Source organism: Bos javanicus, chromosome 18 (genome assembly GCF_032452875.1).
Source record: "Bos javanicus breed banteng chromosome 18, ARS-OSU_banteng_1.0, whole genome shotgun sequence".
Taxonomy (NCBI): Eukaryota; Metazoa; Chordata; class Mammalia; order Artiodactyla; family Bovidae; genus Bos; species Bos javanicus.
In genome coordinates, this window is record NC_083885.1 from 24925866 (window position 1) to 24952697 (window position 26832).

General features: G+C 47.4%; 1 protein-coding gene across 1 annotated transcript; it reads left to right on the forward strand.

The window, feature by feature from the left end:
- On the forward strand, positions 1-26832 carry LOC133230205 (liver carboxylesterase-like). Its single transcript, XM_061387267.1, has 14 exons — positions 1-109; positions 2566-2770; positions 6266-6410; positions 7185-7318; positions 9401-9554; positions 11268-11372; positions 13594-13698; positions 16027-16065; positions 18571-18711; positions 20495-20575; positions 20856-21003; positions 25039-25170; positions 26160-26232; positions 26498-26832. The coding sequence occupies exons 1-14, from the start codon at positions 58-60 to the stop codon at positions 26679-26681; spliced, it is 1698 nt and encodes a 565-aa protein (XP_061243251.1). The 5' UTR covers positions 1-57; the 3' UTR covers positions 26682-26832.

The following is a 26832-nucleotide window of genomic DNA, read 5'->3' on the forward strand; positions in this document are numbered from 1 at the left end:
ATAAGGCCCTCGGTAGGCACAGAGACCTGAGGACGAAGAGCTTGCTGTCCTGCCACGATGGGGCTCGTCGCTCTCGTCCTGACCTCCCTCGCCATTTCCACGGCTTGGGGTGAGTCGTCCTGAAATGCAAATAGCAGGCGGTCTTTGGGAATCCTTGTAGGGGACCAGGTGGAGGAGAAGCGTACAGTGCAAAGCAGTGACAAGCTGCCAGGTCCCACAGCAGCGCGAGCTGTCAGAACTCTGAGGCTCTGCCAACTCCCGGCGGCGACAGGAGACAAAGGGGAGGGTACCCACTGGGAGCCCACCGGCCGTGCCACGTGCAGGAGGGCAACCAGCTCACCTATCGCTGAGCAGCTGAGGACTTTGGCGAGCTCCGTCTGTTTCCCCCTTGATCATTAGTCCAGATATGGCTAAAAGTGGGTTGCTGCTGCTGCTGCTAAGTCACTTCAGTCCTGTCCGTCTCTGTGCGACCCCAGAGACGGCAGCTCACCAGGCTCCCCGGTCCCTGGGATTCTCCAGGCAAGAACACTGGAGTGGGTTGCCATTTCCTTCTCCAATGCATGAAAGTGAAAGTGAAGTCACTCAGTCGTGTCCGACTCCTAGGGACCCCATGGACTGCAGCCTACCAGGCTCCTCCATCCATGGGATTTGCCAGGCAAGAGTACTGGAGTGGGGTGCCACTGCCTTCTCCAAAAGTGGGTTAATGGAGTATTAATGTCCACTCTGGAGTCAGTGTACAAGGGTTCCCATCCAAGGCAGCACTCAGTAGCTATGTATTCTTAGACAAGGGATGTTTCTTTTCTGTGTCTAAGTTTTGCACGTCTGAAATGAAGGTGAGAACTGTATCTACATCATTGGGCTGTTCTAAGTGTGAAATGGGTTGTTTCTAAAGAGTGTCTGGAATTGGAAAAAGTGAAAAAGCAGTGATTCATAAGTAAAAGAGTTGTTATAATTTATAGTGTATTAATAGACACCCTGAGGTGTGGTAAAGCCCATAGATCAGGAGCCAATTGCCATTTAAGAGATAGTTTGTTTTTCCCAGTTTCCCAGAGGTGGGGGTGTGACACCACCTGGTGGGCTAGAAGGTGAAGCACCAGGTGTGTCAGGGGCAGAGGAAGAAGGGAGGAATCAGGGCAAGAACTTTATCTTGGTTAGTGGGGTGGGCTGGATAGGGTGAGGGAACTAGCCAATCCCCGCCACGCTCTAGGGCTTAGGGAGTGCCCACAACTGTTAGGTACTTTGCCTTGGAGTGATTAGGGCAGGATGATAGTGGCCATTGTGGAGGGCCTGATAAAGAAGGTGGTTGGGGTTCAGCCTCTGGCATGCTGGAAGAGAAAGTTCATTCCTGTCTCCAGGGATTGGCTAACTCTGGGAGGGGCAGTCCCCCCAGAATCAGCAAGGCTCCCAGTGTCAAAGCATCAGAATACACAGCATAGAAGACATGGTTAATACAAGGGTGCATCAAGAGCCCTCAGAATGTATCTGTACCATTTTATAGATGGAAAAACCGAGGCTCAGAGAGGGGAAAGGTATGTATCCAAGGTCAGCTGGAAAATCATGCTCTGAATTCTATCCCTGTCTCCTGAGTCCAGAGCAAGTGCTCTGACAGTCCAGTCTACACTGGGTTTAATCCTCTTCCTGGTGCTGTGACACTGTGAGAGGCCTGGAACTGAGGGGAAGAGCAGAGTAAGAAGCACATTAGAAGCTGATTATCCCCTTTCTGCTGGTTTATCTGGGTAGAGTCAGTCTATTTCCATCTTTTAAAGATCCATACTGGCTTCCTCCATTTCTTCAGTTACCTCTTTTGTAAAATGGGCATATTAATGTTTCCCTAGCGAGGCTTTTGTCATTGGAATGTCCACATGGCACAGAGAAAGTACCCAATACACATCATTACATGCACCTCAGGTGGTAACCGCCGCCGTCACCATTGCTGCCTGTGCCTCACAGCACCACCCACTTTTTCACCTTTGCCAATTGGCCATCTGTCCACTTCATGTCTCTTGAAGGTTATCATCAGATGTGTTTATAAGACCAGATCTGGGTTATTCTTCTCTGTTCTGGCCACACGCTTTGAGGGAGAGGTTGTCGTTTTATCTGTATCTAAAGGGGAACAATTGGGAGGGTGAGAGGCTGGAAATCATTTTCTGTTAGGATGCTTAAACAAACTGCAGCTGTTGAGGATGGACAAGAGAGGACTTGAGAGATGAGCATGAACAGGGGTCAACACGAAGGCCACCTGCCTTGTGAAGGTACAGGATGTCCCCAAGCAGGGAGGACCAGGCCTGACATGGCAACTGCAGGAGATGCATTTGAGCTCAGTGAGAAGGAACTGTCTGCTCCATGGGAATGGGACAGACAGAGTGTGACCCCCAGTCTCGCTCTCTCTGATGACCCTGTGAGTTAGGAAGGACAGTCAGCTTCACTCTCTCTCACATAAGAAGCTGAGGCTTAGAGAGTTGAGAGGACATTCAAGATCACATGGCAAAGGTAACAAAGTCCACCCAGAATCCGGTTCAAACCTTCACCACTGACGTGTCCTCATTTCCTCCCAATGTCCACCAGGGCTGCCACCCTCACCGCCTATTGTGGACACCGCTCAGGGCAGAGTCCTGGGAAAATATGTCAGCTTAAAAGGATTTGCACAGCCTGTGGGCGTTTTCCTGGGAATTCCTTTTGCCAAGCCTCCTCTTGGATCTTTGAGGTTTGCTCCGCCGCAGCCTGCAGAACCATGGACCTTCGTGAAGAATACCACCTCTTACTCTCCCATGTAAGCCGGGGGTGTGGCTTTTGGCATCGTTCAGTGGGGATGTTAGTCTCAAAGGGATGCAGGAAGGAGCCAAGGCAATCCTCTGAGTGGCTTATGCTTTATTCTGAAATCCTCAAGATATTGTAGATCCTTACCAGCATTCCAGAATTCTCACAGCACTGTAGAGCCTTTTATTCAACCAATATTTCTGGAGCACCTCCTATGTGTCAGGCGTGTTCTAGTGTCCTGGGATGCATCAGTGACCCAAAGAAAGATCCCACCCTCATGCAGCTTGCCTTTGTAGCAGGGAAAGACAGATCCTGAGCAACATGCAAGGTAGCAGAGTAATAATATGTAAGAATAGGCTAAGTGCTTTGGAATAAAACAAGGAGTTGAGCAGTGGTCAGAAGTAATGATTCTGTTTATTCTTCTGTCTTGATCTTCGATGCAGCTGGGGAGTGAGGTGGGCCAGGAAGTGTGTGGGTGGGGAGTCTTTGGGGTATCGCCAGTTCCTAACTCCCAGGTGTGACTGCTGCCTAGTAAGGAGGAGAGCAATGGTCGGTGTGTCCTAGTCACTGTGTCCACGTTGGGCAAAGAAGTCAAAGTCATCCCCCAGAACACCTAGGACATCTACATGCGTGGATCTCTGGGGATTTCCAGGATCTGCCTCTTGCCGCTACTTTCCGCCCTAAGGTGGGGTCCAGAACCACCTCATTAACACAACATATGATGCGTTTGTCACTCTCTTCACTTAGGAAATTCCTAGGGCTTTAGGAACTCCTTGCAGGAAATGGGAAGACCAAAGACACATTTCTTATTATATCACAGTATCATATCACACAATACAGATTCTTTATTTTTTTTAACAATTTTAAAAATTTTGATTATTAAGTTTTATTGGCCGCACCAGGTCTTTGTTGCTGCACGTGGGCTTCCCCTAGTTGCAAGGAACAGGGGCTACTCTCTAGTTGAGATCGTGGGCTTCTCTCTGCCGTGGCTTCTCTTGTTGTGAAGCATGGGCTGTAGGGCTCGGACTCAGTCGTTGTGGCTCACGGGCTTCACTGTCCCACAGCATGTGAGAGCTTCCCAGATCAGGGATCAAACCGATGTCCCTGCATTGCAAAGCAGACTCTTAACCATTGGACCACCAGGGAAGCCCGATACAGATACTTTGGATGTCTGCTTTGCTCATTTGTATCATAAACATGGTTATATGTCATTACATATCACAGCCTGACATTACATTACATTGGGTATTGAGTTATAGTTTATTTACCCAGTCTCTTATTTGGGACCATTAAGTTCTGGATATTTTTGATAATATAATTAGCACTGTGATGAACATCCTATAGCCAAACCTTTATGCACATTCACAGTAATTGAGGCTGAGTTCCAAGAAATGACATTTCTGAGTAAAACAGTATCACCTTTTGTTAAATCTCCTTCCGAAAATGTCCCAGCTACACTCTTTTCGTTAATATATGAAAACTTTCGTTCACCAGACCCTAGCCAATGCTTGAGATTATTTAAAAATATTTTGGCTATTGAGTAGGCAAAATAATAATAATTATTAGCATCATAATTATTTATATAATTTTAGAGTTTATTCTGCATTTATCTCAATACTAGTGATGTTGAACTCTCTTTCCCATTAATTTTTCATTGTATCCTTTTATGAATACTATATCCACTTGCCTTGGTGATCTGGGGACAGCTCCTCCAGGATGGAAATCAAGAGGGTCTCTTTGGGGCTCTGACAGTCATTTGACAGCTATGTCATCCAAGCACCTCAGTACTGGGGGCCACCATGCCTGCTTTCTGAAAATCTGGAAATGTGGCTTATAATGTCCTCGGAAACATAAGCAGTGCATAGTCTGACTCTTCATGGCTATGTGACCTTGGGCAGGTTCTATAACCTCTCTGTGCCTCAGTTTTCTCAACTGTAAAATGGGGATAATAATAGAACCCATATCATGGGTCTGATCTGAAGATTTTTTAAAATAATTTTATTTATCTTATTACTTATTTTTGGCTGTGCTGGGTCTTTGATGCTGTGCAGTCTTTATCTAGCGCGCAGGCATCAGTAGTTGAGGCTCCCAGGCTCTAGAGCACAGACTTAGTAGTTGTGGCTCACAGGCTTAGTTGCCCCGTGGCATGTGGGATCTTCCCAAATCAGGGATTGAACCTGTGTCTCCTGCACTGGCAGGCAGATTCTTTACCACTGAGCCACCAGGGAAGCCCCTGATCTGAAGATTTTGTGGTTGTTCAGTCCATAAGTTATATCCGAATCTTTGCAACCCCATGGACTGTAGCCCATCTGGCTCCTCTGTCCTTCACTATCTCCTGGACTCAAATTCATCTCCCTTGAGTCGGTGATGCTATCTAACCATCTCATCCTCTGCCACCCTCTTTTCCTTTTGCCTTCAATCTTTCCCAGCATCAAGGTCTTTTCCAACAAGTTGACTCTTAGTATCACGTGGCCAAAGTATTGGAGTGTCAGCATCAGCAACAGTCATTCCAATGAATATTCACGGTTGATTTCCTTTAGGATTGACCGGTTGGATCTCCTTGCAGTCCAAGGAACTTTCTAGTCTTCTCCAGCACCACAATTCAAAAGCATCAATTCCTTAGCCTTCAGCCTTCTTTATGGACCAATTCTCACATCTATACATGACTATGGGAAAAGCCATAGCTTTGACTGTACGGACCTTTGTCGGCAAAGTGATGTCGCTGCCTTTTAATATGCAGTCTAGGTTGGTCATAGCTTTCCTTACAAGGAGCAAGTGTCTTTTAAATATTAAGTATTGCCTGTTACCGCTGTTAGACCTTTCAGATCCATTATTTGGGCAATGCATAACACTTGACGAGATGAGCTGACAAAATCTTAGCATGTCAGTGCTGCAAGACCCGTATAGAAATCATTCCCTGCACTCAGACGTGGCAGACTGAGACCCAGAACAGAGAAGGAACTTGCCCAAGGTCACCCGGCACGTAAGTGCAGAGGCAGAACTAGAACCAAGCTCTCCTAATGTTCACCACAAATATTTTGCCCTTGACCTGTGGCATGCCTTAAATGACTGCCAACAGAGTGGCTTCTCACCGTTTTTGGAAGTCTCCCATGAACTGGAACTCCTAGTTGACCTGTAGAGGAGCGTAAGCACCCTGCACTTGCTATGCAGCAGAGAGCCAGCTGCAACCAGGGAATGCAGGAAATGATCCACTTCCAGGCTCATAAGCAGCATCTTCTTGACACAATGCATTTCGAAGCTCCTGAAAGGGGGAGGTGCCAGGTCTTCTCATTAGTCACTCTCCCCAGAGACCTTGGTGAGCCCTAGAGCCCCCTATCCTGACCCCCCAGGTAGTCTCCTACCCATTCCAGTGTCTGGAATCTGGTAAGACAGCTCTGTTTACAGGCTTACTTCTCCCAGTCCAAGACCTGGCCTCACTACAGGAGACATCTCCTTGGTCAGCTCTGATTGAACATCAGGAGTTCTTCTCTTTCCTTGCCCCTCCCAGGTGCTCCCAAAACGCAGTGTTGGTGGAAATGACCTCAGACCTCATTAGCAACGGAATGGAGACTGTTAAGACTAAATTTTCTGAAGACTGTCTTTACCTAAATATTTACACCCCTGCTGACTTGATGAAGAGAAGCAGGCTGCCGGTAAGCGGTGGGAACCACTGGTCAAGGCTGGTGTTGGGTCCAGGAGTGAGGGGTCCAGGAGTGGGAGTGCTGGGGAGGAGATGATGCTCGAGCCTTGGCTGTTCCCATGATGATGGTGTTAACAAAAACTTTAGCTATTCTCACTTTCTTGCTATGTGAACTCCTTAAATTTGGGGACATGCATTATGAATGGCCTCAATTCTTACCACAGTCCTTGGCACCTAGTAGGTTTTCAGATCATATTCATCAAATGGTTGAAGACTTCTTGGAGGAGGTGGTTTTTAGGCCGGTCTTTGGAGGATGGGTGAGATTTGGGGAGCAGAAGGAGGCAGCAGGAAGTCATATTAAGATGAGGTACCACCCAGGGCATAGGCTTCTTGACACGATCATTGATTCACATGAGAAGTTGAATTCGCCACACAAAAGGTAACTAAGATGAAGCTGAAACAAGCTTCTAACGAAGGGCTTCTGCATGCTGAGTGTGCTGAGCTGGGTGAGGGGCCCAGGAGTGAGGGTGGTGGGAGTGTTGGAAAGAAGATGATGCTCGAGCCTTGGCTGTTCCCATGATGATGTTCTCAGCATGAAGAGCGCTGAGTGCAGGTGGCACTGGGGTAGGGGAGACAGGCAGGGGCAGCCGGGGTGCCCTGAGTGGGGTGGCGGCCTGGGCCACTGCTGGAGAACGGGTAGGTGACCAAACCTGCCTCTGAGGTCTTCCCCAGCTCTGCTTCCTGTAACCTGTGTGGTTGGGTCTCCCCCCCACCCCGCCCAATCCAGGTGATGGTGTGGATCCATGGAGGAGCTCTGCTGATGGGTGGAGCATCAAACTGTGATGGGCTGGTCCTCTCTGCCCATGAAAATGTGGTGGTGGTGACCATTCAGTACCGCCTGGGCATCTGGGGATTCTTCAGGTAAGACTCTGGACTCTCCTGATGGCACATTGCCCCCAGTGTGGGGGTGCTAGGACCCTACTCTGGTCATGCAAGCCCTCAAGGGGCTCCTTGCTAGGCTCCCTACTAAGACATCTGAGTCCCCTCCTAATTGGGCTCCACCTACCTTCTCATTCCCCAGCCACCCTGGTGCACTTACTTCTGAGCTCTTACACATAAAACACCTAATCTCCCTGACACACTCCTATTATTCCTACCAAGCCCAACCCAGATGTTATCTCATCTGAACTACTTATCTCGTTTTCACTTTGCTGCCTGGCATGTTGCAGTATCTTTAAGATGACAGTTATCATGCAGCACAGCACTTAGAGGCTCACACATCTTATCTCCTGGGGAAGCAAATGTATATTACCATATGTGAAATAGATGACCAGTCCAAGTTCAATGCATGAAGCAGGGCACTCAAAGCCGGTGCACTGGGACAACCCAAAGGGAAGGGATGGGGAGGGAGGTGGGAGGAGGGTTCAGGACCTGGGGGACACATGTACACCCGTGGCTGATTCATGTCAGTGTATGGCAGAACCCACCACAATATTGTAAAGTAATTAGCCTCCAATTTAAAAAATAAATTAATTTTTTTAAAAAAAGGAAGGGGTAGACTCATGTGGGAGCTCCGTGAAGTCTTTTAGGTGAAGGAACGGGTGCCTGGAACTGGGAGGTCGTAAGGAGCATCTGACTCCAGGGGTACATCTACTGGGAGGAGCATTGGGCCACTCACCCCATTTCCTTCTGGAACTTGGCACATGCATGAGTGAAGGCTTGAGTCTCCTGTGTGGATTCTCTGGGGACAGGAACCAGGTTTCCAGCAGGCAGTTACTGAGCTTTTCCCAAATGTACTGGCGCCAGGACCTCTTACTCTGAGATGCTGGGGGGTGGCCTGGGTGAGAGGTGTTCACCTCCCTGGAAAGACCTGTGGGCTGGGGGAGGGTTGTCCCAGGGGAGTCGTGTCTCAGGATGTGTCCCCTTCACGGAGACCCTTCAGCTCTTCCCCCCACGACCCGTGTCTGCTCCCAGGGACAGTGTAACTGCACATACTCGCCCCACTTCCTCTCCCCCAGTCTCTCTTCTACCACATGAACCAAGGTTTCACCCCAACCAGACACCAGACTACTCTGGTCCAGGTCACCATGCCCCAGCATCTCTCAGCCAACCTTGGCAGATCCACACGTGATCCCTCAGTTCTTCTTGAAAAGCTGACCTCTCTTGGCTCCTGGCCATCTCCTCCCTCATGGGTCCTCCTTCTCAGCTCCTCCCTGGCCCTCCTCCTCCTGTCTCAGCCTCTGTGCATCTCCTTCTTTGTCCCACTGATTCCTTGAGTGACCTCAGGGAGCACTTCCAAGCTTCCTATTTTTAGTCCCTTTTCTCCACTGAAGCCCACAAGTACACCATTAAGTGCCTCCTACCTTCTCTATGGGGCATCTGAGGGCACCTCACTCCTCCACTAACAGACATAACCCTTGGCTCCCATGGTCCCCTCAACAGGGCCTCATGCTCAGCTATTGGCAAATACACCCTTCCAGTTACTCTGGATAAAAACCTTATGGTTGCATGAATTCTTCTCTTTTTTTCACTCCCCACATTCAGTCACCACCAAATCCTCTTGGTTCCACAGTAACCAGAGTGATCATTTAAGACATAAATGGAATCTTGTTATCTCTGCAATGGCTTCCCTTCTTACTTACAGCGACATGGATGTCCTCACCCAGAGCCTCAGGACCCTCTGTAGCTGCATGTCCTAGACTCACACTTTTGTTCACTGGACCCCAGGGCCTTTGCACTTGCTGTTTCTTCCACCGGGAACGCCCTTCTTTGGATATTTGTGAAGTCCATGTACTCATAGGAAATGCTCAGTCAATAGATAAAGGATGGATATGTAGAGCCCTACAGCAGAATAGGATAGAAGAAGATGAAGACCCTGTGTCAGGGCTGTGGAAGCCCAGTCCTTTCCAGAAGGCTCCCCTGGACCCCCAGCCCCATCTCTGGTCCTCAGGGCCCTGCCGGGACATCTCTGCCCCCATCCCCACCCTGTTCTCTTACTCATAGCACAGGGGACGAGCACAGCCGGGGAAACTGGGGCCACTTGGACCAGGTAGCTGCGCTGCACTGGGTCCAGGAGAACATTGCCAACTTCGGAGGGGATCCAGGCTCTGTGACCATCTTTGGAGGGTCAGCAGGAGCGGAAAGTGTCTCCGTTCTTGTAAGTCTTCCTGGCCCTGATGTGGCTGCTGATGGGACCCCTTGCAGACCAGCCCATCTAGTCCTGGGACCTTTACTTTCAAGATCTGGATTCAAGGCTGACCCACCTCTGTGCAGCATCAGATGGTGGAGAGTTAATGGCCAGACTCCCCTTGGCCCCCAGGAAGCTCAGGACTCAGCTCAGCCTCCAGGGCCGTAGCTGCAGCCACAGCTGCGACAGACACTCTCTTTCTGTCCTGTGTCCTTTCTGTCCTGTGTCGGTTGAGCTCATCCTCTCCTTCTTAATCATTTTAACGTTAGGACTCGCCTCACTTCTTTTGAGATTAGGGGTGGGTGTAAATGATTAATCAGAGGAGCTGACCATGAGGTTGGTCTGGGTGTCCTTGTCTGACTTGAAGCCAGGCCTACAGTTCAGGGAGACACGAGCACTAGGAACAGGTTGGGGGTCCCCTCTGAGGGCTCTGGGGGCTTGTCCATGCCCAGGAGGGAGGGCAGCAGTCTCTGGGGCTGAGGGATGGAGCTGGGCTGGGGAGAAGGAGAAGAAGAGGAGGGATGGGGGATGGGACAGGCGACAAGGGACACAGATAGGACCTGGGAGTGTGGTGTGGGGAATGGGAATGAGGGAGACACCAAGGGAAGCAAAGCTGGAAAGCCAGATTAGAAGGTGCTGGGAGCTGTGGGAAACACTCCAACTACCTCACTATTGAGCACTATTACTATATTTTTAAAACATGTGGAATCATAGTTGAATATTCAGGGAAAACTTTTTTATATTTTATAAAATGGAGAAAAAGGAAAATCATAGATAACCCCCTCAAATAAAAATTCATCCACAATCCCATTAGCCAGTGATTCTCACCATGGACAGTTTCATTTTTCTGGTCTTTTTTCCATGCTGTTGTGCTGTTCTGTGCTTAGTCGCTCAGTCGTGTCTAACTCTTTGCAACCCTGTGGACTGTAGCCCACCAGGCTCCTCTGTCCTTGGGGATTCTCCAGGCAAGAATACTGGAGTGGGTTGCCATGACCTCCTCCAGGGTATCTTCCCAACCCGGGGATTGAACCCAGGTCTCCTGCATTGCAGGCAGATTCTTTACCATTTGAGCCACCAGAATAGCCCTTTTCCCATGAATCACCCTATCTATCATCTATCTGTATGTATGAATTTTTAAACAAAAAAGCTTCCTTTACATTATAGCATATATGTTTCCCTAACCATTAATTATTATTTATGTTTTGTGTGTATAGTCATTAGTATTTCTAGTCTTTGAATGAAGAATGAAAAATACCTTATTTACCCAATGTCATATAACACCTTGTGTTATTTCCACTTTTTACTGTTATGAATAACATGAACATCTTGGAGATTTTTGTTTGCCTCCAAATCATTTCCCTTAAATCCTGAGTAATGGAATTGGAAAATTAGAACTGTGTGTTTAAATCGATGCTAGAAATTTCCAGCTGCCTTTCAGATACTTTGACTGTTATGCCTCACTCTGTACACCTGGTTCCCTCTAGAGGAGGTTTTCTTGGAGAAGCTGGACCCTCCGGTCAGTCTAGGGAACAAGGTCAGTCAGTTCAAGCAAGGACCTGTCATGTCCACTGAGCCCCATGGTCTCCATAGGAACAGTCCAGGATGGGGCTATGGATGGGTCTAGCTCTTGAAGACCCCACTCCCTGTGAGCATAAACTCCCTTTCTTGCCACTCTCCTCCCAGGTTTTATCTCCTCTGGCCAAGAATCTCTTCCACCGGGCCATCTCAGAGAGTGGCGTTGCCCTTATTCCTGGCCTGGTCAAGAAGGACTCTAAGGCTGAAGCTAAGGTAGGTCTCACACTGGACTGTCCCTACACCATGCTCTGCTCTGCTGAAGTTGTCAGGGCCCTTTCTTATCACAGGGTCTGGCTGACATCCTCAGAGAATCATAGCAGTGAGGGTGGCTGACCAGGAAGGGCGAGGACACACTCCACCCCACCTCCCAGTTCTCCTGCTAAGCAAACTGGGGCAGAGAGCAGAAGAACTTGTCAAGGTCAGCCAGTGATGAGGGCAGAGCTGGACTCGGGCTCGTGACTCTGGACTGCCAGCCCCGGCGCACTTTGCACTGAACATGCGTCCCAAAGTGTGCCAGGTGGGGTGAGGGGCTGCACAGTGGGCAGTGGCATCTGTGTTGCCTCCCTCAGTGTCTGAGTCTGCTGAACTCATTGGCCTCATGTGAGCCTGGAGTGGATTTTCCCTGGGGGCTTGTGACTGGGGTAGGTTCCTGGAGCATTCATTCAATCATTCATTCACTCAACAAGTAGTTTTGATATAATCTGACATCTGGCAACCTCATGAAGCTTCTATTATAATTTAGGAGATAGAGTAATAATTATACAATTGCACAACTTGTAAAATGTCAACTGTGACTAGAGCAATAGAGAAGAGCTACTGCTACTGCTGCTAAGTCGCTTCAGTCGTGTCCGACTCTGTGCGACCCCAGAGACGGTAGCCCACCAGGCTCCCCCGTCCCTGGGATTCTCCAGGCAAGAACACTGGAGTGGGTTGCCATTTCCTTCTCCAATGCATGAAAGTGAAAAGTGAAAGTGAAGTCGCTCAGTTGTGTCCGACTGTTAGCGACCCCATGGACTGCAGCCTACCAGGCTCCTCCATCCATGGGATTTTCCAGGCAAGAGTACTGGAGTGGGGTGCCATTGCCTTCTCCGAGAGAAGAGGTACCTGATGTCAAAAGAATCCAAAAGGAGCACTTAGTCCAGTGTGTAGGGAGAAGTTATCAGGAAAGGCTCCTGGAAAAAATAATGATCAACGAGTTGAGATGAGAAGGGTGAGCAGTAAATTACTTGGTAAGAAAAGAATATCCAGGAAGAGGGAACATCCTGAGCAAGTGTCCTGTGGCAGGAGCAGGTATCTCAAGTGAGAGGGTGAGGAAGGCTGATATGGCCAGGGCAGAAAGTGCAGACAGCACCTGGAGAGAGCTGAGGATGCGGCCATTGGCAGGGCCATGCTACATAGGACCTAGTGGGGACTTTGCCTTTATTTGGAGAATGTTAGGAAGACAGGGAAGGGTGAGCAACACAAAGGCCCTGCTGAGGAGTGTGCCTTAGAGTCAGTGATGTGGAGCATTTTGGTCGGGCTGGTTGGTGGAGGGGTAGGGCCAGCAGCCTCACTTAAAGGGAGGAATCTAAGATAATGAAGGAATCTAAGATTCTTATTCTTGCCCTACCTCCCTCTCTCTCTCCCCCTACTCTGTCCACTTCTTATGGCTGAGCACTGATTGCATGTCAGACACTGGACCCGTCTCCAGTGTGCACACTCTCCAGTGCCCCACCATCCTGGCGCCTGACTTCTCCGCTGCATCTTCCCCTCTGGCTTCACTTTGCCAGTGACTGGCCTGAGGCCACATGGCTGTTAATTGGATGAGACAAGATTTGAAATTAGATAGTGGGATTGTGGATTCCACATTTTAAAGCTCCATTCCATGATACCTCTCTTCAGTTTCAAGGATATTGTGCCCATTTTAACAGACATAAAGTAACAGAGCAGAGGCTGTATAATCGGCATGACTGGGACCCAGGACCCACGCAAACTGGTCTGGAGCATTTTCTTTTTCTTTCTTCTTCTTCTTCTTTTAGTGTTTTAAACTTTAATTTTATTATTATTATTTTTTAATCATGTATTTATTTTTGACTGTGCTGAGTGTTTATTGCTGTGTGCAGGCTTTCTCTAGTTGTGGCGCACAGGCTTCTCACTGTGGTGGGTTCTCTTGTTACAGAGCATGGGGTCTGGGGTGCAGGGGCTTCAGCAGTTGTGGTGCGTGGCTTTAGTTGCCCTGCAGCAGATGGAATCCTCCCAGACCAGGGATGAACCCGGATCCCCTGCACTGGCAGGCGGATTCTTAACCACTGGACCACCAGGGAAGTCCTGGTCTCGGGTGTTTTCTGCTACCTCTGGCTGCCTTGAGAAATTGAGGTTGGGACAGAACACCTCAGTATTGATGGAGGGAAGAGAAGTGACTCTTGAATTCTGCTGTCACCTGTGATCTCTGTAGCGAATTGCTGCCTTTGCTGGGTGCAAAACCATCACCTCGGCTGTCCTTGTTCACTGCCTGCGCCAGAAGACGGAGGACGAGCTCTTGGAGATAACACAAAAGATGGTAAGTGCATCAGTTCTCTTGGAAAAACAAGCCGCCAACCCTGGAAACATGGCTCCAGGCTTCACCATTTCAGCTTCAGTCCTCTTGCCCTAGAAAAATTACCTGGGACAGTTTCTCGCCTCCCAGGAGCAGTGTCAGCCTCTGGATCTGAATGGGGAACTGTTTTTATTTATTATTATGAATATCTCAAACTTTAGCAAAGTCAAAAAAAGAACATAATGAACAATTAATAATCCTCTAGATCTATCAAAACATTTTTTCTATTCTCATTTTTAGATATATTTTAAAAAATTAAACATTGTATATTTCAGAGGTAACTACCATCCTGAACTTTAGGGACAGAAATATAAAAAACAAATATTTTTGGAAAGATTATCACAATTTATCTTAGTTAACTTAGAAACCTTTTCATTTTTAAGCTAATGGTGGGCCACTTTTCTAGATTTTTTTAAGACTCTGCCTCAGTTGTTATTCTAGGAAAACTGTACATCAACCCATTAATCTATCCAACCATCCATTCATTTATTCATCTATCTTATCATTCCTCTATCCAGCCCACAAATCCATTCAAAACTTTTCATTCATCTATTATTAATTATCCATGCACCATCCAGATACCAGTATTGTCACTCCATCATCCGTCCCTCCAATCAGTGATCCATCCATCACCCATCTCCATGTATCCACTTGTCCATCTGACTCACCAGTACTCCACCTACTGACCACTTCATCCATCCATGTATCTAGGTTAAATGTGTGTGCGGCGGGGAGGGGTGGTAGCAGGGAGGGTGATGTGAACGTGAATCAGCTATATAGTCCCTGCTCACAAGGAACTTTCCAGGGAGAAACACACCCACATACTTTGTGGGCTCTGTGTGGTAGGCATACAGAGAGGGGAAGTATTTGTTGTACTAAGCAAGGATACTTCACAGAGAAGGTGACCTGTGAGGCTTGATGGATGTCTGTGGCAGTGCGTCATCACAGAGAAGCCACAGCAGGATGGACGCCCAGAAATATAGCACCCAGGCCAATAGAAACTATCCTCTCTGTCGGGGAGGGTTTGAAAGAAAGCCCAGAGTAACCTAAGCACCTGGGCTCTCTGTCTGGACTCGGAGGGTATTCCTGGACCCCCAGAAACAAGTCTCTAACACTGGACTCTGAGCCCTTTCCAGTGTGGCCTTGGGACTTAGATCCTGGCTTCTCAGGCTCACATGATGTGACCAATATGTTCAAAGAATGAAAACACAACTGCCTTCTAATGCCTGAAAGGTTGTGAATTTATTTCAGCACCTCTCAATGTGGTACATGAGGTCCAGTTTATAAAGGGAGAATTGGTAACTTTGGTAAAACCCAGAGCCTCTATAATCCTCCTGAGTGTTCTGAGATCATGTGGAAGTGTTTCCATGATTACCTTCTCACCCTAGTACACACACATAGACACACACACATGGACACATGCACCTGGATTGCAGGGCTACAACACATAATGGAGAGACCGTTTTTGGTGACCTCATATGTACTGGTCAGGCCTGTTAGCTACAGTATAACAATAATGTCAGTACAATCGTGGTAAACTTACAACAAAGAGAATTTTCAGTGAGTTTGTAGGAGTCAGGATTTTCTAATGCAAGATGAGAAAACTCATCTCAAAGTGCTTTGAGAAGAGAGAGGAATATATTGTGACAGAATCTTCTGGTAACTCACGGACAAGTCCAGGAGTTGACAGCTTCTGGCGTGGCTGGATCTGGATGCACATATGATGCTATTAAGAATCAGTCTCTATCCCTCAGCTTTTACCTTTCTGTGTTGGCTTCACTCTTAGGCAGATCTGGCCCCTAGGGAAGTTAAACAACAATACTCTAGTCTTACATCCTATCTGCTTAGAAACCCTCTTTCCCAATAACTCCAGCAAAAGTTTTGGGTAAACTCTATTGAACTGACATGGGCACATGTCCACCGCTGAAGTAGTCCCTGTATTCAGGGATTTGGTGCACCTGAGGTCACATACAGATGCCTGTAATCATGGAGTGAGAGTTGGGGAGAGGGGGCCCCCCAAAGGAAAATCAGGGTGTTGTTGCCTGGAGGAAGAAGAAGGGGAAATGGGTGGAGGGCAAGGCAGGCAACCAACAGTCCTCTGCAGAGCTCCCCTCCCCCATCCCACACCTGCTCCCTGTGCTGGTGCCCAGGGGAGGGTGTCGTGCCCGCTTCCTTTCAGCCCAGCCAGGGTGGCACCAGGAAGGAGCACTTGGTACCTTTGGGACAGCTCACAGAGGTCAGCTTTCTTCCCAGGAAGCCTCCTCACCACAACCTCTGTCTTTGTCTTCACAGAACTTTTTCACTCTTAATTTCTTGGGAGACCCAACAAAGGTAAGGACCTTTGGTTTCTTTATTATGGGTTTTAAGTCTTGACACCTTTAAGCTCCAGTTACATATGAATGACAGGAATTCTCCCATGCGAAGCCATAGTAGCTCCTTGTGTTTACCCTGCTGACGCCCAGAGAGAGATAGAGTAATGTCCGGGTGGCCCCAGGAGGAGACCAGTCATCAGACTAGAACCCAGTACCCTGACCCCCAGGCAGTGCTCTCCATCACCAACTCTGTGTCCCTGTCCCCAACCAGCCCATGGTCTTGTTTACATTCCTGAAAACGCCCTGTTGGGAGAAGGTGAACGAGAAACCTCCACTGTGGGGAGTGGAGATGACTGGGTAAGGGGCTCTTCAGAAGCCTCCAGGAGGAGCCCGGATCATCTCCTGGGGGGTTTCAGGTTGACTGACTGTGCAAGTCGCACTGTTTGCAGGGATGTGGGGAAAGGAGCCATGAGTCTTGAGTCCTCAGGACACCACTCTCCTCCCAGCCACGTGGGAAACTCCAACAGCAGTCTCCCATCTCCTTCGTCTCCTCTCACCTTCCAACGCTTCCCTTCACCAGGTTCTGATGGCATTACTTCTGTGGCATCTCAGTCCTGGCCTCTCTGCAGACTCCCTGGGGAGTCTTACCTTAAAAGGTGTAGAGAGGATCAAATGAGACTTAGTCATTCAACAAAGTTTTTTTTTTTTTTTTTTTTTTAAGTAGATTTGCAGTGTTGGACTGGTTTCTGGTATATAGCAAAATGATTCAACTATACATATATATACACAATCTTTTTAATATTATTTTCCATTATGGTTTAATTACTACTACTACTAAGTCACTTCAGTCGGGTCTGACTCTGTGCGACCCCAGAGACGGCAGCCCACCAGGCTCCCCTGTCCCTGGGATTCTCCAGGCAAGAACACTGGAGTGGGTTGCCATTTCCTTCTCCATGGTTTATTACAGGATATTGAATATAGCTCCCTCTGTAGGGTCTTGTTGCTTATCTGTTTTATATATAGGAGTTTGTATCTGCTAATCCCAAACTCCTAATTTATCCCCACTCGACCCCTTTTCCCCTTTGGTAACTATAGTTTGTTTTCTGTCTGTGAGTCTGTTTTGTTTTGTAAATAAGTTCATTTGCATCATATTTTAGATTCCACATATAAGTGATATCATATGGCATTTGTCCTTCTCTTTCTGACTTACTTCACCTAGTATATAATCCCTGCGGCCACCCATGTTACTGCAAATGGCATTGTTTCATCCTTTTTCATGGCTGAGTAATATTCCATCATATGTTCCATATCTTCTTTATCCATTTATCTGTCGATGGACATTTAGATTGCTTTCGTGTCTTGGCTACTGTAAATAGGGCTGTTGTGAACATTGAGATGCATGTGTCTTTTTGAATTAGAGTTTTCTGTGGATATATGCCTCGGAGTGGGATTGCAGGGTCATATGATAATATTTTTAGCTTTTTAAGGAACCTCCATACCGTTCTGCAAGGTGGCTGCACAAATTTACATTCCCACCAACAGTGTAGGAGGGTTCCCTTTTCTTCACAGAGATCAAACAAGGAGCTACATTTTTGTCTTTTTGTTTCATCTCTAATACCATTAACATATCTTTTCATGGTCCTATTTAGTGCCACCTTTTGCATTCTTGAGTTTTGTGCTGTCAGTTTTGCTGTTTAAAATAATCCCGACCACAGACAGAAGGGCTGTCTAGTGTGCCTAAGTGCAGGCAGCCTACGATGTGTCTGACTTGTGAGAAATACGAGTATTAGACAAACTGCCTTCAGGCATGGATGACAGTGCTGCTGGTCAAGAATTCAGTGTTAATGAATCAACAATGCGTAGCATCCAGAATAAGGAAAAGATTATTTGCCGATCAGTTCGTTGAGCTGCTTAGGAATATGCTAAATTAACATCTATAGCGTGTGACGAAGCCATGAAAAACAAGCTATGTTTGTGATTTTATGAGATGAAGGCGGATTTAAAAAAAAAGCACAGTGGGCAGCACTGTTGAGGCTGATGGCCAAGGGATTTACAGTCCCATCACCCAGGGAACCGCTGAGCCCTTGTTGGCTTAGTTGCCCTGAGGCCTGCGGAATCTTCCCAGACCAGGGATTAAACCCCATGTCCCCTGCATTGGCAGACAGTCTCTTAACTGGGGGACCACCAGGGAAGTCTGTTACAGTAAGTTTTTAGAGCTTAAGTATCACAAATACAGAGAGCTGAATGAGACTGGAAAGAGACATATAGTTAGATAGATAGATACTTCAAATATATGCACATTATATATTATATATTTTTATACCAAATTGACTGAAGATCTGTCCCCATCACCTGGCCACTGCTGTCCCCTGGTCAGAGTCCTACCCTCTGGGGTCCACAGAGTTATCCCCCTTTGTTAGGACTCAGGTGTGCGATACTGGTTGTGAGCTCCGGCAGGTGGAGACGGGGATGCGGGTGTGACCTGGAAGGGGAAGCACAGACAATACTCTGCCCTCTTCCCCAGACCTATCCTTTCCTGCCCACCGTGGTTGACGGAGTGCTGCTGCCAAAGATGCCAGAAGAGATGCTGGCTGAAAAGAACTTCAACACTGTTCCCTACATCGTCGGAATCAACAAGCAAGAGTTTGGCTGGATTCTGCCTTTGGTGAGAAAGCGCAGGCCTCATAGACTTGTCTCCCATCCCATCACCCTCCCATCTCTGGTCACAGACCTCTCTCTGGGACCAGGCCAGCTGTCCCCGTCATACAAAAGTTGACATTTCCATGAAAACTATCTCTGATGGTCCACACTGTCATCTGGGAGATGTAGCCCTGGGGACCCACGTCCCCACACACTCTGTGATTGTCCCCCCATCCATGGATCCTGAAATGCTGGTTCCAGGAGGGCCGGTGGAGATCGTCACTGGGCAGATGAAACCCAAGGCCTGGACGGGGCCAGGGGCTCGGGGGTTCTGGAGAGTGAGGTCTGGGACCTGCAGCCTCTCCCCTAGGGCTTGCTGTTTTCATGCTTTCCCCACAAATCACCCCTGGTCACCCATGCTCTCACTCATCTCACAGAAAGAGTCAGAGGAGCCTGCTTCCTCCTGGGTTAAAATTGACTTCAAAAGTTAGGAAGGGCTTTCCCTTCTGCCAAAGATAAACAAAGCCGGACACTAGGTGACGTGGTAACAGATTTGATTCAGTTACACCCCTGCTCTAGGGAAAAGATCCATCGTGAACTGAATCCAATCCCTGAAATGAAAGCCTGGAGCTTATTTAAGGAGTGGGTGGGAGTGGGGTGGGGTGGGGTGGATTGTCCATGTGACTGGACCACCTGGATTTGTTAGCTGGCATTTATCTGGAGAAGAAACAAACTTCTGTCTTATGACAGGAGGCAGTGTGTAGAATCAAGGTTCCCACTGAACTTAGGCCTTTATCTTTTCACAGGGACTGGAGGACAGAGCAAGAATTATCCCCTGCATGTTTGTTTTTCATAGAGATGGCTCTCAGGTCCTTGAGGAAACAGCTTTGGGTGGTAGATTTACATGTAAAGGGACAAAGAAAAGATTTATAATTACAAGAGTTCTAAAGTAACTGCTCTAAGAGGGAGTTCAGGGACCTACCTGCCTATCACCAGGCTTTGGCGGAAACAAACAGTAAAATCTCCTGGCAGCCCAGAGCTCTTGAAGGGGGCCTGCGGTCATCCTGGGGACATGGCCTTAAGCCTTCTTTAGCTGTCCTGGAGTTTGGTCTAGTCTCTTAGGGCTGAGCTTTAATGGAGTTGTAGTTCTGCGGTTCTTCAGAATGATTTCAGAGGTTATACCAAAGGACCAAAGTCATAATGGCAGGATTTGGGGCTTTCTCAGTTATCTGACTATCAAATCTGCCTGTAAAGCCCCTGGGTCGGGAAGATCCCCTGGAGAAGGGAATGGCTACCCACTCCAGTATTCTTGTCTGGAGAATTCCACAAACAGAGGAGCCTGTTGGGCTACAGTCAATGGGGTTGCAAAGAGTCAGACATGACTGAGCTACTAATACTTTCACTTTTTTTTACCAGTTATCTGACACAGGTAGGGTATTTGTGGGTCCGTGTCATCTGCCCCAGAGCCCTTCACTTCAACCCTAGGCTGGCCGAAATCTTCCCTGTCTGTCTGGACCACTCTGGGGACTCTAATTGTTTGTCTGTGTGTGTCTACACACACACATACACACACACACACACACATATACACACACACACACAAGGACTAGGACAGCTTCCCTTAACAATTACATTATCCTCTTTACACTCCTTGGTCTCTGGATATTAAAGTCCATTTGAGTCCAAAACTCATCAAAAACGCATGACAAAGTGACCTTCAGCCTCCATTTAGTTTGGTCTGTTGGTCACTTTGGTTTTTCCTGCTATTTCCTGATGATTTCATAATTGCTTAACCTTTGTTTTAACAGCTCATGGGCTTCCCACTCACTGCAGGCAAGATGGACCAGGAGATGGCCACGTCATTCGTGTGGAAGTCCTACCCCATCCTTGTAAGACTCTAGAAATCACAGAAACTGGCTGAGCACCAAAGAGGGGCAGGGGCTTGTTTCCAATTTCAGAGCATCTGATGGCAAAATGAAGACTGGGGCTAGGGGTCAGGGGGGTTCAGCTCCTATTTTTCTGCCTTTCCACCTCACCACCAGGGGTGGGCAGGAGTGGTGGCATGGGGCCTGAGAAGTTCACCATTAATGCAAGCCTTCCTCCCTGGCTGGGGAAGCCAGGGCTGTTCACTAGGGCTTGGTGGTCACTTTAACTTTTGATCTATTTCAGAACATCCCTGAGGAACTGGCTCCAGTGGCCACTGACAAGTATTTAGGAGGGACACATGACCCCGTCCAAAAGAAAGACCTGCTCCTGGACTTGATTGCAGATGGGTTGTTTGGTGTCCCGTCTGTGAACACGGCCCGCTACCACAGAGGTGAGTCTTCGACATTGGACAGGAGAGGGACCCTGACCCCACCAGCTTCACACTGTATTCTGTCTTAACCCTCAGCACAGAAAGATATAAGAAAACTTCAAGATGCATTCCACATAGCCAGGGGTGGGGCACTGTCCTATTTTGGTTTCCACCAGAAGCAGACTCTGAGGAAGGACCTAAATGCAGGCAGTGTATTTGGGGTGATCCCAGATAACACTGGTAGAGGAGTGGAGAAGTGACACGGATGGACAAGGAAGTCAGTCTACACTGTGCTGTCAAGCGAGTATCCACCACGGACACCTGGGGCTGGGGAATCACTGGGAAACCAGCAGAAGACGTGGCTCAGGGTTTTCCCCAGTCAGTGGCAAGAGAGCTGGGGTATTTATCCTCCAGCTTTGATGAGTCATCAGTTGAAGGCTGTTCCCAAGGGCAGTTAATTCCCTGGTGCTTTAATCTGCTGCACATGTGGGCAGAATGGTCTCTGGCTGCCGAAGACCTCAGGCAAAGAGCTACAGATGCAGGAGGTGGGACTCTGGCCAGTGTGCCCAGAAGCAGGGGACTTGGGGAGACACCAACAGTCTCTGCCCCGGGGTCCCTCACCTGAATTACAGTAGTCTGTGGGGCCACAGGGCAAATATTGGAGGTTTTGTCTTAGAAACCTTCCAAGGTCAGAGATAGCTTCAGACTAGTTTGTTAACCAGTGGAGCTGAGATAGCATGAGGCCAAGTGTCGGATCAGGAATGTTGTCTGGGACCAAGAAAACCCAAAGGACTGAGCAGAGGGAGGTATGGGGCAAGTGGTCTGGAGAATGTTGATGTCTGCAGCTGGCCTTGTTCCATGCCAGTGTGTGCTGGGTCTATCGCAGGACCTTTTAGCATATCCCAAGACTGTGTGTGAGGGGGCCCTAGGGGCATGAGGCCAAGGATGGAGGAGCTCACCTGGACAGGAGGTGTCCTTTTGGAGTGCCTTGCTGAGGTCCTCACAGGACCCTCCCTTTCCAGGAGCTATCTCTCACCTAGTCTGCAAGGCAGGACGTGGTTCTCTGACCCAGATCACTCTTTCTAACCATGCTAGAAGGGTTTTAGAATTTGGGACTCTATAAGCATAATAAAAAGTAGCTACAGCTGACCTGCCAGGTCCCCCCAGTTCAATACAGTCATGGATAGGTTCTGGTTACCCTTCCTCCTCCCTAGGGTCTTGATGAAGCTCTTCAGCCAGGGGCGGCCTGGGGTCAGAGCTGTTCTCTCACAAAGTGGTCTTGTCTCTCCATACATGTGGTTTCCTCTGCTTCATTGTCTGTTGACCCAGTCATCTTGGGTGAGTCAGGATGTGTCGGACCCCCATCAGAGTCATTTTTGCTTGGAATTCCCAGACTTCATTAACATTATGCTTTCCTTTTTTTAACTTTTTGTACTTGTCTTAAGTCTTTTTTTATACAGAAGAGAACTTATTCTGAATATAAAAATTAGCATCTTATAGTTGTAGAACATTTTGAAAATATGGAAACACATAAAGAAGAAACTAGAAATTTCTAGTTTCTAGTCAAATTTATAGTCAAAGCTAGCTCTAACCTTGGAAGCCTTCAAAATTCATAGAAATATCCACTATAAATTTTTGACATATTTTCTTCATTAATCTTCCCATGACTTACATATAATTTAAATATTAATTTTATATTGTGTTTTTTTCATGGAATCCTATATGGTAAGCATTTCCTCAATGTCAATGAAAACTCATAAAAAGCATCCATTATCTCATGGAATAATACATTAAAATTTACTTTAGTATTCCTGTCCTACTGGATATTGAGGCAGGCTGACCATACTTTGATGCTGTAAAATATTATGCTCAGCCTGATGTGCATATATCTTTAACGAAATCTCTGATGATTTTTTTTTTAGATTTGGTTACTAAAGGTTTAATTACTAGGCTAGCTTGTAGGACCATTTTAAAGTTCTTGATACATATTGTGAAATTGCTTCCAGTATATAAGAATGAGTATTTCTTAATTCTCTCTGTTAAGATACTCAGATTAAAAAATAAAAATAATGCTGCCAATTTCATAAGCCCCTCCTTACCAAATAGAGAAAAAAGAACATCACACTGTTTAAATTTGTGTATTTTTTATTGCTAGCTATTTCCTTCCCTCTGCTTTTCTTATTGTTCCTAAATGTTACTATTCAAACCTGTGCCCTACTTATTCTTTCGAAGACTTGTGTTGTGGTTGTAGGAATTTAATAAATCTCAGAAGTTTAAGCCAGAAATGTTAGAAAGAAAAAAATGAACAAAAATATCTTTTGGGCAATATGCTCCCAAAAATAATTTCTCTCATTCATGAAAGTTCTTTCCCCTATGGTTGGATCATGAGTTCTTTCTAAAACTTTAAAATGGTAGAGCCAAGGTTAAAGCCCCTCCTTACGGCATTCTCTGCTTGACATTGAAGTAAAGTAAAGTCACTTAGTCGTGTCCAACTCTTTGCAGCACCATGGACTGTAGCCTACCAGGCTCCTCTGTCCATGAGATTTTCCAGGCGAGAGTGGGTTGCCATTTCCTTCTCCAGGGGATCTTCTCGACCCAGGGATCGAACCTGGGTCTCCAGCATTGCAGACAGATACTTTATCATCTGAACCACCAGGGAAGCCCACAGCCTTGAAGCAACTGTTTAATAAGTGGCTTGTGGGACCACAGAGGATTGCTTCTTCCAAAAACCACCTCTTGCTAAACCAAAGTGCAAAGGTGGGAGATGAGGGAGGCTCCTGTTGGGATGGCATATATTGTTAAACTACTTTGTTGGGAAATTTTAATGACATGAAGCAATTATTATGGGCATATGTAATAACATAATTATCAATAGTATCATAATTTTATATGCATAAGTGGAATAAGTTCTGAAATATTAACAGAGCACTCTGCACTCTGAGCAGTGCGATTATAAGTGATCATTTTGTTCATTTTCCTTTCTTTTTTTTTTTTTTTGGCATTTTCCAAATGTGATAGTATCCCCAAGGCGGGGAGGGGATGTTGTGATATCTGCCCACCAGTCTGCCTTGGGGCCCGACCCTTCCCCATTACAGTCACTGGCTGTGGCATAACGATCAGTGCAAAGCACAGAGCTCCCCAGGTGGGGGGCCCACGAGTTAGCCCTGAAGGAACAAGATGAGCATCTCTGCTAAAGCATCAGCAGGAAAACTGACTCTTCTTGGGGCTTCGAGACGGGGTGGAGAGAGGGGAGAGGAGAGGGGAGAGGAGAGGGGAGGAGAGAGGCCAGGAGAGAGGGATTGTCCCCTTCCTCAGCCCCTTCTTCCTTCTGCCAGTGCTGCACACTCCCTGAGCCACGCAGGAATCAAGACATGTGAGAGGACGGACAAAAAGGAAATACTGGATTGAGGTTTCCTGAGACACGGGGAGCAAATTTTCCCCTTTCTGCATAGGTTTGTGTTTAAATCCGCACGTTCAGGCTCACAACTTGAATTTACTTCACTCTTGGAATACATGTGAAAATCACTGGAAAGGTTCAAAAATGGACATAATGGAAGACACCTGTCAGGCTGCAGGTATTCTCAAAGGAAATGAAGACTAGCCTGTCAGCAATGAAATACAATAAAGTGTGCATGTATGGATGTCCTTGTGCATGGATGATCAAAAGGGGCTTATGTGAACTGACCCAGTGCCCCTATATTTATTTAGAATGGAGCTACTCAAGGTTTCAACATTCATTCATTCACTCTTCACTTACTCATTCAATAAATACCCAGCTCAAATCCTTTTCCACCTCTACCAACTACGCAGCCTTAAACAAGTGATGAAATTTTTCCAAAATTTTTCATGTGCTCATAACCAGGGGCTTCCTGTAGGAACACACAAGGTTGGCACACGGTTGGTTCTCACAGGGGGCAGCTGCTATTCATACTGTTGTTATTCACTCAGGACTAGGCGTGCCCCCAATTTCCTGATTGCTCACAGACCCCCGGAGACCTTGATACCATCAGGTGTGCGTCTGCTGAAATGAACCACGTATGAATCCATGTTTTCCAGATGCTGGAGTCCCAACCTACATGTACGAATTTCAGTATCGCCCAAGATTCTCATCAGAGCTGAAATCCAAGACAGTGATAGGGGACCATGGGGATGAACACTCCTCTGTCTTCGGGATTCCAGTTTTGCAAGGTGATGGCCCTTTGGTGACTATGAACTTGGAGTTAGGAGATCTGGGTTCAAGTTTATTTGGTGACCTTGGGCAGGTTCCTCCTTCTCTCCAGGTCTTAGTTTCCTGAATTCACCATAACAGGGTGGAAGGACAAAGGTCCCAACCATCCTTTTGCTCTAATGAACCTGATGGAGAATGTGAATCCTTGTGCCCTCACCCTGGTCACTGTAAGAATCCAGACCGGGCATTAGCAAGACGGGAGCTGGGTCACCCGCAGGGCCCTGCTCAGGGCTAGAAGGCCACCACTCACTCTGCCCTCACAAGAACACATCAGAATGTGCGTGAGGGTAAAATTAGAGTTGTTATTTACCTTGAATCAGGACTAACATGTGTGTCTCTCTATCCAATCATCTATCTGTCTAAAACTCATATCTTTTAATATCATAATATATCTAGGTGTGTAATATTAAAAAAAATAAAAACTTTTCACAGATGTCTTCAATGCCTTAACCATTAGTAGTTACAGACAAATTGTGTGTGACACATCACAGAACTGTTCATTACACACAATGCCTCTGGGCATTTCCTGGTTGGGTGACTTTTGCGGGATCTTGGAGCTCAGTTATTTTCCAGATTCTATGAAAATGTGTGTGGATCAAAGACACTGAGAAAAGACCCAAAGGAGAGCATCCTGGGAGTGGGGTTACTCTAGCAGCAACCCTGGGGTGTGTCCCTGAAACACTAAAGGCAGAAGGGCAGTCGCGTGGGCACAGAAGACAAGGCAGTCAGCTTATGGATCGACTGCAGCCCTTCACTGAGCCCAGCCTCAGTTGGTAACTGTCAAGTTTAAAGTCCACTTGTGTTACCCAAGATCTTCTTAAAATGCAGACTCAGACTCAGTAGGTCTGGAGTAAGGCCCCCATTTCTGAATTTATTAACAATTTCTCAAGTGCTGCTACTGCCCATGAACCACTCTTTGAGCAGCATTGGCTTTGTCTCCTCCCCACAGATGGTGCCTCAGAAGAAGAGATCAACCTCAGCAAGATGATGATGAAATTTTGGGCCAACTTTGCTCGGAATGGGTGAGCTGCTGGCAGACATGGAGTGGGGTTGGGCGTGTCTGTTGGGTGGGGGGAGCTTCCAATGTGTGATGGTCAAACGCCCCGCCCTGTGACCTCTGAGATGAGAGCTCCCCGTGATAGATTGGCTGCCCAGGACATGGTCAGCCTCCTATCTCTGGAGGCATTTGAGCCTTCGGCAGAAATGAAGCCAGGGGGGTCCCTGACAATCTCAGAGGTCCAAGACCACACAGCAGCTTTGGGGAATTTCTGTTTGATTTTGTTCTAGGAATCCCAATGGGAAGGGGCTTCCCCACTGGCCAGCGTATGACCAGAAAGAAGGATACCTTCAGATTGGTGTTAACACTCAGGCAGCCGAGAAGCTGAAAAGTGAGAAAGTGGCTTTCTGGAATGAGCTTCTGTCCCAGGAGGCAACAAAGAAGGCACCACGGTCAAAACATGTTGAGCTGTAAACCGGGGGTTTCTCTAGAAATGTTTATGGACCAAAGAGGCGTCTTATTGTGGAGGCTGAGGAATTATCCGATGGGAGTGGCAGAGGTCAGGGAGGGGGAGTTTCTGTTTCTGTGGCCTCGATTTGGAAATAAACGTTCTTTTGGAGACCAA

Coding starts and splice junctions, on each gene's coding strand:
- LOC133230205 (XM_061387267.1), top strand. CDS start 58: ATGGGGCTCGTCGCTCTCGTCCTGACCTCCCTCGCCATTTCCACGGCT. Junction 20,576..20,855: donor GGAAGTCCTACCCCATCCTT/GTAAGACTCTAG, acceptor GATCTATTTCAG/AACATCCCTGAGGAACTGGC. Junction 26,233..26,497: donor GCCAACTTTGCTCGGAATGG/GTGAGCTGCTGG, acceptor ATTTTGTTCTAG/GAATCCCAATGGGAAGGGGC.